At 40.2% G+C, this 15005-nt stretch overlaps 1 protein-coding gene across 1 annotated transcript; it reads left to right on the forward strand.

The window, feature by feature from the left end:
• Window positions 1–562: 562 nt before the first annotated feature.
• On the forward strand, window positions 563–3118 carry LOC139465524 (putative proline-rich protein 21). The gene is made up of 2 exons (XM_071247244.1): window positions 563–591; window positions 1639–3118. The coding sequence occupies exons 1-2, from the start codon at window positions 563–565 to the stop codon at window positions 3116–3118; spliced, it is 1509 nt and encodes a 502-aa protein (XP_071103345.1).
• The last annotated feature ends 11887 nt before the right edge of the window (window positions 3119–15005 follow it).

A 15005-nucleotide genomic window follows, 5' to 3' on the forward strand; every position in this document is an offset into this window, starting at 1 on the left:
ACCCATATGGCCACACAATATCCCTGTTCAACACCGCACCCATATGGCCACACAATATCCCTGTTCAACACCGCACCCCTATGTCCACACAATATCTACCTCCAAAACCGCACCCATATGGCCACACAATATCCCTGTTAAACACCGCACCCATATGGCCACACAATATCCCTGTTCAACACCGCACCCATATGGCCACACAATATACCTGTTCCCATTCATAATCCTACCGCACCATTATATCCGTGTGTGCAGAAATGTTCGTGCGCTCATGTAAGTAGATGCGCTTGTCCGATGAGTATGTAATTAAGTCACGTTGATGATGGTTATGTCCGTTAATGCCAACACCAACCACTTCACTTCATCCCATTGTAACCTTGCATTAATATTCACCAATCTTGTTCCTGTATGTCAGCGTATCCCATATTTTCCTTTCGTCAACCCTTATTGTTATGCTATAAACATAATTGAACCAAATCTAGATTTTCCACAGGCTCTGAAACTCCCATTCACTGGGGCTCCTTTTCAATTTGAATGTATATCGTTACTTGTTTCTATCATAATGATATATTTTCAGAGACTGAGTCCGGTGTAAGTCATGTGTGACAATTTACCAAACAGCATCATCCACTGAATTGAAATACCAGCGCATGTGTACGGAGTAGATATACTGGCACTATCTTCCAGGGCTGTGATTGACGTTATTCGAAGCGCTGAGATAGGGGAGGGTCAGTGGCCAGCATCAAACTGGTATCAGTAGTCAGTATTGTATGATAGTACACGGAAGTGTCAAACTCTCGTATCGCCAGGACCGAGGTGTAATTACCAGTGATTCCAATTACACCTGCCTGCCACTCCGCGCATGTATTGGATAATCTGGTCAAACTGAACTGCCTCATAAAGAGATAGCTTATCGAATCATTTACGATCGGCATTAGTCTCCATCATTAATTCGCACGAAAACTACGTGAAACATGTAGAATTCAACACAAACAATTTGCAGGATTTTTACAATGAGACCGAGACACACAGTAGCACGGCAGAGTTAATAACGTACAACATACCACCACATGGGTGCATTTAACTGTACACGTGTACGATATACCGGCCATTAGATGTGATATACATAGCGTATGATATACCTTTATGTATATTACCTGTACTCTACTCTGCTGCTGCATTTATTTTATCTTATATTGTACATAACGTAGTGTAAAGTACTCATTGGACATTGCCACTGATATACCAAGCTGAATGAGAAATTAAAAAAAGACCAGTTAGGCCACCTCGTCCGTTTCATATTTAGATCTATTCATAAAGATTCAGAGTAACCAACCATTCCCCACAAGACTGTATGACAAGAGGGATCACTCCAACGTTCCAATAGTCATCTTCCCCTTCATGTCGAACAATATCTAGCAATGTGATACATTTTGCGAAATACATATTCCGTTTATCGCACCAGATGCATTACAGACCATACCTTAAGTCTCCTCTAGAAAGCATTATTGTTCTGCATCCGTAATACATTAGCTTCATGCATTAAATTAAGTTTATATTTTGTCCATGAGTTTATGAAAACATGTTTGCAGGCGGGACTAAATTTTAGGACACCCTTTACGTCCAACTACCCCTCAGCCCCACCACTACTTCCATCACTCACCCCACCTCTCATCCATACCTCCATCCCTCACCCCCACCTACACTCCTCATTCTTACGTCACCACAAAGAATACCTCCATCTCTCACCCCCAACCTCCACTCCTCATCACTACTTCACCCCAAACAATACCTCCATCCCTCACCCCCACCTACACTCCTCATCCCTACTTCACCCCAAACAATACCTCCATCCCTCACCCCCAACCTCCACTCCTCATCACTACTTCACCCCAAACAATACCTCCATCCCTCACCCCCAACCTCCACACCTCATCACTACTTCATCCCAAACAATACCTCCATCCCTCACCCCCAACCTCCACACCTCATCACTACTTCACCCCAAACAATACCTCCATCCCTCACCCCCACCTCCACTCCTCATCACTACTTCACCCCAAACAATACCTCCATCCCTCACCCCAACCTCCACACCTCATCACTACTTCACCCCAAACAATACCTCCATCCCTCACCCCCCACCTCCACTCCTCATCACTACTTCATCCCAAACAATACCTCCATCCCTCACCCCAACCTCCACACCTCATCACTACTTCACCCCAAACAATACCTCCATCCCTCACCCCCACCTCTCATCACTACTTCACCCCAAACAATACCTCCATCCCTCACCCCCACCTCCACTCCTCATCACTACTTCACCCCAAACAATACCTCCATCCCTCACCCCCACCTCCACTCCTCATCACTACTTCATCCCAAACAATACCTCCATCCCTCACCCCCACCTCCACTCCTCATCACTACTTCATCCCAAACAATAGCTCCATCCCTCACCCCCACCTCCACTCCTCATCACTACTTCATCCCAAACAATACCTCCATCCCTCACCCCCACCTCTCATCACTACTTCACCCCAAACAATACCTCCATCCCTCACCCACTCCTCATCACTACTTCACCCCAAACAATACCTCCATCCCTCACCCCCACCTCCACTCCTCATCACTACTTCATCCCAAACAATACCTCCATCCCTCACCCCCACCTCCACTCCTCATCACTACTTCATCCCAAACAATACCTCCATCCCTCACCCCCACCTCTCATCACTACTTCACCCCAAACAATACCTCCATCCCTCACGCCCACCTCCACTCCTCATCACTACTTCACCCCAAACAATACCTCCATCCCTCACCCCCACCTCCACTCCTCATCACTACTTCATCCCAAACAATACCTCCATCCCTCACCCCCACCTCCACTCCACATCACTACTTCACCCCAAACAATACCTCCATCCCTCACCCCCACATCCACTCCTCATCGCTACTTCACCCCAAACAATACCTCCATCCCTCACGCCCACCTCTATCCCTCATCCATACCCTTCCCGCCCCTACAACCACCCCCTACCCAACTCTACCTTCCGAAGATTTAATGCGGGGTTCCGTACCTCATAAAGAAAGCTCAGTGTTTATGAACTAGAAGTTCACTTGGTGTCATGAATACTCTGTCTTCTCACGCATGACCAGTTCGTCCTCAGACCGTGTTTACACGACTGTATGAATGTACTCATATTACGTTATGTTTACGATACGGATAGCAGTTCATCACTGGTGCACGTATCTTTGCTGGGAAATCTCTAAGCCTCCATCATAATAAAGGGAAAAGGGCTTTTGGCAATAAATTATATTTGAGTGACATAATTGTTATTATCAGTTGGTCATACGGGTATTTTAGCCTGTAAGATGAGACTCATTAGGTGAAGTGACATTTTGATCACATCATTAGTGCGAGGAGGTTCAACTGAAATGACGTGGAGATGTCGGTTAAACAATCCCCTGTCCCCCATAAACTACACAATCGAGAAGCTTGCTTATGTCTTCAGATGATCATGTCGTTTGTCAATTTGTACATTCTTACTTCCCTTAAATCTCGTGTGTCGCCAAAGTATGATCTTCTTTTTGTGTGCCAGTGGTAACTTTATTTCTCTACTCAACGAATGAGTTCCTTTAATAGCATGTTTCCCCGGGTCTCGACATTTGCCGCGGAGCTGCCATTGTCTCCCATCACACGGAAGTCGAGAAGTCCAATTGGGGAGGGTCCAGTCTTTGTTGCTTCTAGAAGCAACATTTATCATCAGTCGACAAGCACTGATCAGTTGTGATTACCACGCGATAATGACTGCTCCCCCAGGCCAAACCACGGCGCTACCCCAATATTAAACGTGTAACATCGCAATGACAGTTCCCGTAAACTGTGGCACATCGGAGGGTAACGCAAGTTCCCACACTTTCCATTAGCTAACTAATGTTCCATCACAACGTTTTCCCAACATTCTCGTTCTGTCACTGAGCAGCCAGGATTAGTTTCTCACCAATTGTTGAGTTATTGCTCGTTTAATGGCCTAAAACCAATCCCTACGATTTTTCTTTCCTGACTTTATTGAAACATTTAGATCAATTAGCCCTTTTGAAACTGCTCAGTCATAGTCTGATATCTTACGTCAATTACATAAGAAGCACTGTCGGCCAAAAGAAAGCATACACTTTGACCAAAACATTGCAAAAGTTATCAAAACATTACTAATCCAAAACACTGCAAACTTAAGGTCCACAACACATCTATGATACCCGTATTAAAAAAACATCACCCTCGAAAAAACATTTCTTGTTTGTATAATTTTTAGCCACCATTGAACATCCATATATACTTTCATTTTCCCGACAGTTTATGTATAACATTTGATCCAAATGTTCACATTGACAATGATGACAATATTGTTCATACACATGTCTCAATTTTTTAAAATATATATGGAAATTGACTATGGCAAATGTATCCTTTCAGTTTGTGTCTTCTACACACACACACACACACACACACACACACACACACACACACACACACAAACACAAACACAAACACAAACACACACACACACACACACACACGTTGCACTCACACCATGCAGATGCATTCCAGATGAAACTTCTTTTCTTCACCAGTATTTCGCTTCCGTTCCCATATTCCTTGTAAAAGAATATGTTAATTCTCTGTAGATGTTTCTAGTTTTACAATGACAAAGCAATAATTAGCTGTCAGTGGTTGATACATCGAGATGTTCCCGAACCGTATCTGCTGACAGGAAGCAGGCAAATATACCCCCGTGCTTCCAGAACACCATACTCGCAGACTCTCTCGCTGCCCACGACTCCTTGTGAGTGCACGAGACTCTTTATGTAGGCATTTAACACGAGTTCACCTAAGCTCCTTCTTAACAGTTGTGCGGTTCATTGGTAATCACACTGGTTTTCAAATATACTTAATCCATGTTGTATAACAGAGCCCCACGTTCACCTCGCATCACACAGGAAATAAGGATTCCTGCCCAGAAAAACTCAATGCCTGGTCTTTTGAAGATTAATGCGCCATAACCGATCATACATACGATATTCTAAAGATGGCTCGTGCTTATGAAAACTCGCAATAAATAAATCATCTCTTAACATAAACATTTCAAGGTGTCAAATCTTCTCTCTACATCACTGTGTGTTGAAAATTCCAATTGTAAGAGACTCTTCTGAGATACATATCGTTAACTCCAAGTGTGAACTCACTCTTCACTGAACACTAGAACCTTGAAATCCGACTATCTGCCTATCATTGTGAACATACCAACTTTAAAACGAAAACGTCATTTAAAAAATAACCACGCTCGCTAAATCGTTTTCATTGAGTTGGAAAAAGATATTTCCCCGATAATGAAAGTGTTTGAAAGCTTCGTTGGTTGTTTGTGGCCAGGGAAGGATACTGTTGTACAGTGCAAGTAAGCTGTTACGCTAATTCTCTCCAATTATACTTTCGATGAGACTTGAAAGTAATCTTAGGGTGGCCGGCGTAATTGGCCCGACACCCTATGATGTGTATGTGGGGGTGCCGGACGGGAGTAATGTGAGTCTACCCATGTACACGTGTTCGTCAGGGTGAGACGAGACATTGACAAATAAGAGAACAGCAAAGGCGAACTTACACCAGTACGTGCTCAATCTTTGTAAAGAAATTGCGTTTCCCTTTCAGTTTCTTTCGATTTTCTATATCCTTTCTTTGGCTAATTTCTTATGTGTCCCTCTGCACACAAAAAACCGAAAACAGGTGTAACTACATGCACAGTGCAGACATTTTAAATTCGGATAAATATTAAACTTTTATAAACGATTTATTGAAATATTTTACATTTGAATATGTACATTTGAATTTCGAAAGTTATACCATTTGTTTGAGAGTTCTTGTAGACGATTTTCTCCGTGGAAGGCTAATGTTTTTATAAAGGTACTTTACATGGAAAGACAAACACCTCCACATGTTGTCCACTTACGATTGCCGAAGATGAATTTCCTTCATATATATGAAATATTGTGAATTAGACAAAATGTGTATCCCCTGGACTATACCCATCCTTCCTTCTTTTTCATACAGCATTACTACGTTCTACAAGAAATACCAAACTATTCCAAAATATTGCTCTGTATGTTCACGATGCCCTGATAAAAAGAAAGTATACTCATACTTTGTGGAAAAAAATATAAATAAAATATGTTATATGAAGTCTCGTTTCACCTCAGGTAAAACAGGTAAATACACCCACCTTATCGCGCCAGTGCAGATTGTGAAAAGGTGTACGTTGCAAACAGTTGAAAATTTACTTCCCGTCATAAGGTATAAACTGAATGAACCAATATGAAGAACTCTTTCTAGATATGCACCCAAGACAATTGTTCATATTTAACGTTCACTAATTTATCCTGTAAATCCCTGCCTCAATGTATATTCCATGTTAAACGGAAACCTTAGTTCATAATCCATCCGTTTGCAACAAATATATATAATTATTATCAACTATTAAAAATATGATTCTTATTGAAAAAAGGTGTGTCATATTAATTACCTGGGTGGGATTTTCAAGCTCTTTCTACGAGTTCTCTAACATGAACAAGAAAAATATAACAATGATAAAATAACGTCAAACTTTTTCCTACCTCTTATTACAGATGTTAACCGACGTCATTAGTGCTGTCTTAATAAATGACAGAAGAATCATTAATAATCTGACAAACATGCACCTGTGTCGGCACTATTTGGCTGAAATACCGCCGATGTGACTTAAAATTTTATCTCCCTCACTAAATGTCTGTCTATACCTAATGGTGCCTAGAGCGTATGAATCTACCAACTGTAGTGGCTAGTAGTGTTTGTACATGGACTGATGGAATTCAACCAATTTTAGCATCTTGTTTCGGAGACAAATGGAGTTGGATTAAGCAGTAATGAAACTAGGAGTATAGTGTCAGTGTTAGTGTCTTTGGGGATTAAAACACTATAAACCAGTTGTGACACGACAGAAGAGTGTACGCTCCCAGTACCGAGTTAATCTGGTCAGACAGGACTCTACTAAAATACATCATCCAACAACAGCGGTTAGGCACATTAGAGAACCGAGCTGTAAACAGATTACTTTAAATTGACCATAGATTATCTCGACAACTAACTCTTCTGTGTGTCTAAAAAAGACAGGACATAATGTGAACAACGTGAACCCGAAAAGAATCGTCGTTTTCGTCTTTGTCTTTGTTTTGTATATAACACTCGATATATATTCTAGGAAGGATAAGCACCATTTGGCAATTCAACCCAAAACAGCATGCACCATAAATCACCCCGACATTTCGGAAACCTCACAATCCGTACAAATCATGCTGATAACGCTCTAATGTATACAAAAAAACAACATCAACTTATCAGCTATTTGTAAGTTGCTTTAATTCGTATAATGTCACCTGGATATATAGTCTGGATTAACGGGGTTTTACCAGGAAGTCTTGTCATGATGAATGTGAAGTATACAGAACCATATCACCATCATCAGATGCAATATTCCTCACCCTTGTTTAACACATACATGTATATCATTAGCGCTTGGAATTGAAATTCGAAAAGCTTTTAAAAATATATTATCAAAGCATTTAGCTTGATATACGTCTCTCCCCTATCAGTTTCCATTCCGGAAAGTTATCGCCCTAACTGCTAATTATTTTTCAGCAACGTTAATACATTTACACATTTTGGAAACACATATCAACATAACAGTTAATTAAAACGAAAACAGAAAACATTGATTAACATAGCCCTGTGATCGATTACAATAATCTAAGAATGTGGGTCCAGCAACACGTGCTAAACGCCACCCTCGTGAACATCTGACATTCGCCCTCTAACCCCATCCAGCCGGAGCATTCACAGAGGTGCAAGGTATCACATAACTTAGAATCTATCCAATGCGTTAATTACAGGTAGCCCGCGTGGAGATATGCACCATATGCTGAATGTTGTTTATAGCATATTTAATTGTATCACGTGACACGCTAATACACCGATTGTAGCCGGTTTGTCTGGCATAGTCAATAAATCCGAGGCAAGTATATACAGTGTTGACATGTATGTCACCTCTTAAATTGAAGCCGCTGGATTGTCACAGAATATAGTAATAAACAGTGTCTGTTTGTTGCGGGGATGACACCTTCCGGTGTGTGTTATATTTAATGCGTAGAATGGTACATGAAATGCAGTGAAATAGATAGATTATATTTATGTATTGGTAATTACCTATCTCACAATGAGATTGTCAGAAAGTTCAAATTTATATATTTTAAATGTGGAGGATTAAACATGTTTTGCACATTTCTGACAATAAAACAACCTATATACGTATTCCTTTTCTGCTTGTAGATCTATGTTATGCTAACCCTATAATTTTAATTAAAGGGGCACTGATCTAAAGCAGTTCCCCGGGACTGCAGCTGGTTGTTGCCTTTGTTATTGTTTTTTTCCCGTGACTACCTGGATGATATAGCAAAAACCTAGACTAGTTCGCAACCTGTGCTGCGCAATTCGTAAGCTGCATTTGTCACTTTTATTGATAGTTTTAGGGCGTATGGTCACATTGATCAACAAAATGAAAATTTAATACAGTTTTGGAAATAATAAGGAAATGTAGGTATCTTTGTGGGTAGCATCGGTAATGGTAACGAAGTTTTGATAACTTTAAGTCACTTGCTTGGTAATTGTACGATTTTCGTTTACACTATTTTGAAAAGAATCATCTTGGAGAGACGGTTGATTTATATAATTTTTGCTTACCCAGTTGAGTCCGAGGGTTGGTTTTGACTGGTGTACTTTGGAGTGCCCGGTGAAGACTCGATTCATTACACACCTCTGGCGTATGGCACTGCCGTGCAACGTTAAGCAACAAACATACACTTACCTTTTTATACACATTGTGAGCGTGGCGGGCGATCCTGGTGGAGCAGGACATACTTACTCTTTTCGCGAACACCTGGTGTTATCACTGATTTGCAGTGAGCCATTCATTCAATGGTCACCACTATTTTGTCTTCACGCCAAACGGACTCTGTATCGGCAGATAATCGAGAGAGATTATTAACGTTTACGTTTTATATTTCTATTACAAATGGGCTTCTTAACAACTCAAATATATCAATAATCAACATTATTTAATTAAATACGAATGCATTTTGTATTTGCTATTCATAGTAGAGGTGATAATGTTCTTCCCTGATAATGAATATTTTTCATAATATATTTTAATAAATTCAATAAACACACACCGGCTTGTTGTTACGATGTTATTCAATCCTCCATATCGTAATTCATGACATTTGAGTAGATATTATTCCAATTTATATTGCTTGAATTTTTTAACATTGAGATGTCTTCAGTGCTTTTAGTCTCCATTTTTCCCGACGGTGGATTAAGAAATATATTTCAATTCAAATAACCCGCGAATAAATCATTCAGGTTCTTCAGAAATCGAAACTGTTTCTATAATTATCTTGGCAGTGACATCGGCAAGATTTACGTTACAGCTACAGAAACAATATGGTTTATCTTATCATTATGGAAATGGTTTTGTAGCTTCTATTTACTTTGATCCTTCTTGTAATCTTAATGGTTAGACACTGTCATGTCAACTTCATATCCCTTCACATAAATGTTCGAATTCTGCAATATGGTAAAAAGTCAAATAGCTTTGATTTTAACCATATAGAGTTACTCGTCAAAGACAAACGCTATTGCTGATATATAATTGCATTGATGATCATATCCAACGTGTGTATGACGCACAAGAGAATCCACCAAATAATGTACACACCAGCACGATCCTGTTTGAAACGCTTAATCAGGCGGCTGCAATAAAATGAAAGACACATATATGAATTGTATCTTAAATATGTGTGCAACTATGTTTACTTCACTGTACCATGTATATAGATTTGTGCGGGAAAAAGTTGTTATTTCTGTACGTATTGTATATGGGTTTATTATCGTTATCGTTAACACAAAAATTGGAAAAGTAAGACTTTGACCAGCTTTCGAAGTATTATTCTGAAAATTATCGGTAAGGTTTATATGACGGACAACAGGGTTTTTGGGGGTTTTTTTTCTATTTATGTCACTTGTTCATTATGGTAATGACATAATTAAATACAAAATCTAACTGTATGAAGAAGTCCGTGGCCATCTGTCAATTTCACCGCTTTGCCTTTCGCGCCTAGAGAAATCTGTTACGGCGGATAAATCAAGACTGGTTGTTCTCTTATGCTGACTTTTTGTATTTATCTACACCTCTCCTAATAATTTCGGCTTGAGGCAGAGATTTTCGCATTTACAAACATACGCACACATGCACTAGCCTTTCAAATCTAACTTTTTGACACATTTTAAACTTTAAGCAGGTTGATTTGTCATGATAAAACATGTAAACTGTGTAAATGAATAGTGTCTTAACCTCATTCAAAGAGACTATTTTCTTAAATCATAAAAATGCAGGGTGCAAGAAAATGCCCTTGTGGTACTCCAGTCCAGGTATAACAATTGAGTATATTCCTGTTTCAGAGAAAGATAGAAGTATATTATTGGTATTTATTGTATTGTAAAAAATATATACTAAGTCTTTCTTTCTTTGAAAAAATATATAATGTTTAGATTTCTCTCAGGTAAATAAATTAATGAATTAATATATGTCAAAGTGAAAAAGTAAGTGATTTTTCGTTAAGGTTTTGATAGATTTAAATGGATTTCGTTAAGCTGACAAGTTAATAAATAAGGTTTACCACAATCTGTCCTTTCATTTACCTGTACAAAAATGCTAAACATGTCTAGAGTTTCAGATTTGTTAGTCAGCGAATAAATCATTACCGTTCAAATTGTTGTATCCCTTTAAGAGACTGAATTAACAGGCGAACAAACGGTAATAACCAGCTAGCAAACGGAATAAAATGCTTTAGTCTAAAATACATTAATAACCTTCAGCAGTGTAGTGTTCCTGTTCACCCCCGGGGCATCAGTTCGGGGTGAGAGACGTAACCAACCCGAGCACGACCTTCGCCCCACCCTCCCACACGAACACCCATACACGACATGGTTCGCCCTACCCCATAAACATATCACAGAAGAGGATCACTGTAGGATAATTATATTGTATCCTAAGGGTGAGAGGGGTATGTTGCTTTGCCAGTGTCCCTTGGCCGTGTCAGAGGGACAGGTCCGGGTCTAATGGCCCGGTGACTTGTATTACAGAGGTGTCACATCCCAAAAGTCGAAATTTTTCATCCAAAATCTGTCGGTAGAATTGACCCTTTTTTACAAACCCGCCATGGTGACTCCGACAGTTAGTGACAATAGACAATGCGAAACGGCTCGACTTGCCGCTAATGTTTTTCTCAAATCTCCTAGATTAATTCGGCACCGTGGCTTCTGACTTGTGCCTGAATTAAGTTGCAGATCTCTATATCTGTATATCAGGAAACAAGAGCCGATGTACAGGGCTGACTTGGCACAGTCCAGTCTATCATCGACCTCGTTACAGTATTGGACGGGTGCATATAGTGTACAATAGCTAATGGCAACCTATCTTGCCACATCTCAGATGAAGGGATATCAACAAGAAAAGGTGTCTCAAACACGAATTAAACATTATGAATGTACGCAGTGTGAATTTAATTGTACCAAACAATCTTATCATAGCTTTGTGTACTAGGTTTCGCACTAGCACTGACATGTAAGCGAGCAGTAACCCTGACATTGATGTCGTCACGAAGTCGAACAGTGTCTCACCAAGTCTCCAAGTACTCAAGTCTCCAATATACCAAGTGATGGTCACCATGTCACCAAGAAGCAATGATGAAGGAGCAAGAAGTAGCATAGACATGTCCTACAAAGAATAAAAAAAAGTTGTTATCCATGAAAAGGTGTCATGTATTCATCAAGAGGCATCTGGTAATACATTAACAAATAGCTATGAAACAGAGCAAGTCAGGTAAACGATTAAATAAATGTGACCCTTGGAGCCCTTGAGTATACAGTAACCCTCAAGTCTCCCATTTCAGACCTGGAGCTGAGAATGGGATCAGTATAGGCTGCTAATGTGCAGGACACTACTACAGAGTACGAGCTTGTTAGGCAAGGATATTCTGTTGATAAACTGTTGGTAAATATGACACATATATTTGAACTTTGTGTAAAACCAACTTATATGTATATATAACACCTACGTTGCATTGCATGCTGTACTTGTTGTAGTTAAGATATACTTTCAACATTGCATTTTAATCCAGGTCGTTTTAACGAAAGTAACAAATCGTGAAGGCAAGAAAAATATATTTTTTATACTTGTCACGGTAAACCACCACCACTAGCACCTGCGTGTAAAGTGTCGAAAACTACCACATTCACTCACTCACTCAAGTTCACTCTGAAGATGTCATATCATGGTCAACTGTCTAAGCCACAGTGTTAGCAAAAACGTGAATTCATGTTTGACTTGTGAATCTACTTTTGGCAGAAGTCTCCTTTGATAATGGAAAGGTTTTGTCGCTTTTAAGTAAATAGGTTACTCAGAATGACCGACACTCTTTAACTAGCGATTTTCTTGCGTGGATATACAGCGAAAACCCTGATAATCCGGATTATACTCATATGAATTAAGAGTGTCAAAATATCTTGGACATTGATATACCTGGAAAAGTTAAGTTCCCAAAATGATCGTCACTATCATGGCGCCGTGAAGCTTCATACATACATAACGCCATACCTTTGTGAACTTGACGCCACAACACTTTGCACATCAGTGCTGAATTGCAGCCCTGAATTGTATTCGTGTTTAGTCGTTCTGCATCCAACATACCCACGAAACCGCAAAGAACGGTGTCCCGACGAAACGTAGCAATTAATCTATGGCATCTCCCCCATTAAACTCACCGAGTGCGCAATCGTCACAAGGAAAGAAATCGGTGAAACAGAGTAGAACGAACTGTTACTTTTATGTCTCGTCATCGAATGAAAATTCCATACATCATGAAGATATTGATAATAAATGTTATGATAAATTATTAATATTACTTAACAGAACCATAAAATCGACCAAGCGCTTCAAGTTGTTTTTAGATGATCATAATAATGTTAACATCGTGCATTGTTAAAAAATATTGTTTTGTACTTGTTGTAGTTAAGATATACTTTCAACATTTCATTTTAATCCAGGTCGTTTTAACGAAAGTAATGTAGTATTCAAACAACGAGAACGTTGTGCTGGTGATCTTAAGGAGTCGTCACGAATGTGATGCTTTATTGCGAGGGATGGGGCAAAGTCCATGGTGACATGGAATGCTATACAAATGCTTCTTTTCCACCAATACATGCAGTAATTGACAACAGCATCGCCTACGAACATATGGAATTACCCAAAAGCTTAAGGAGTCGCGAATGTGTTGCTTGTCTGTATAATATGGGCACACATGAAAAAGACATGAATGTGTTCCAAGTATGTGTGGTAGGTGCTTCATTATAGGTGGCATGAATGGGTTGCTAGTCTGTGTGGTAGGTGCTTCATTATAGGTGGCATGCATGTGTTGCTAGTCTGTGTGGTAGGTGCTAATTATAGGTGGCATGCATGTGTTGCTAGTCTGTGTGGTAGGTGCTAATTATAGGTGGCATGCATGTGTTGCTAGTCTGTGTGGTAGGTGCTAATTATAGGTGGCATGCATGTGTTGCTAGTCTGTGAGGTAGGTGCTTACTTTTAGGTGGCATGCATGTGTTGCTAGTCTGTGTGGTAGGTGCTTCATTATAGGTGGCATGAATGGGTTGCTAGTCTGTGTGGTAGGTGCTAATTATAGGTGGCATGAATGGGTTGCTAGTGTGTGTGGTAGGTGCTTCATTATAGGTGGCATGAATGGGTTGCTAGTCTGTGTGGTATGTGCTAATTATAGGTGGCATGAATGGGTTGCTAATCTGTGTGGTAGGTGCTTCATAATAGGTGACATGCGTGTGTTGCTAGTCTGTGTGGTAGGTGCTTCATTATAGGTGACATGCATGTGTTGCTAGTCTGTGTGGTAGGTGCTAATTATAGGTGGCATGCATGTGTTGCTAGTCTGTGTGGTAGGTGCTTCATTATAGGTGGCATGAATGGGTTGCTAGTCTGTGTGGTAGGTGCTTAATTATAGGTGACATGCATGTGTTGCTAGTCTGTGTGGTAGGTGCTTCATTATAGGTGGCATGAATGGGTTGCTAATCTGTGTGGTAGGTGCTTCATTATAGGTGACATGCATGTGTTGCTAGTCTGTGTGGTAGGTGCTAATTATAGGTGACATGCATGTGTTGCTAGTCTGTGTGGTAGGTGCTTCATTATAGGTGGCATGAATGGGTTGCTAATCTGTGTGGTAGGTGCTTCATAATAGGTGACATGCGTGTGTTGCTAATCTGTGTGGTAGGTGCTTCATTATAGGTGACATGCATGTGTTGCTAGTCTGTGTGGTAGGTGCTAATTATAGGTGGCATGAATGGGTTGCTAGTCTGTGTGGTAGGTGCTAATTATAGGTGACATGCATGTGTTGCTAGTCTGTGTGGTAGGTGCTTCATTATAGGTGGCATGAATGGGTTGCTAGTCTGTGTGGTAGGTGCTTCATTATAGGTGACATGCATGTGTTGCTAGTCTGTGTGGTAGGTGCTTCATTATAGGTGACATGCATGTGTTGCTAGTCTGTGTGGTAGGGCACAATTTAAAGAGCCATGTATGTGTTGCTACTCCGTGTGATAAGGACTCAATTATAGGTGGCATGAATTCGACGTTGGTCTGTATGATAGGGGCACTGTCTAAGGAGTCATGGACGTGAGATATAGTATGTTTATATTGGGGCACTGTCTAGTGTCTCATGAATATACTGTTATTCTGAATCTGAAGGGAGTTGAGGTTTAGCTGTGGTTACCGTATGCCCTCATCCGTTCCTCGTGTAATAGC

This window comes from Haliotis cracherodii, unplaced genomic scaffold (assembly GCF_022045235.1).
Source record: "Haliotis cracherodii isolate W230 unplaced genomic scaffold, xgHalCrac1.p SCAF_18, whole genome shotgun sequence".
In the NCBI taxonomy this organism is placed as follows: domain Eukaryota; kingdom Metazoa; phylum Mollusca; class Gastropoda; order Lepetellida; family Haliotidae; genus Haliotis; species Haliotis cracherodii.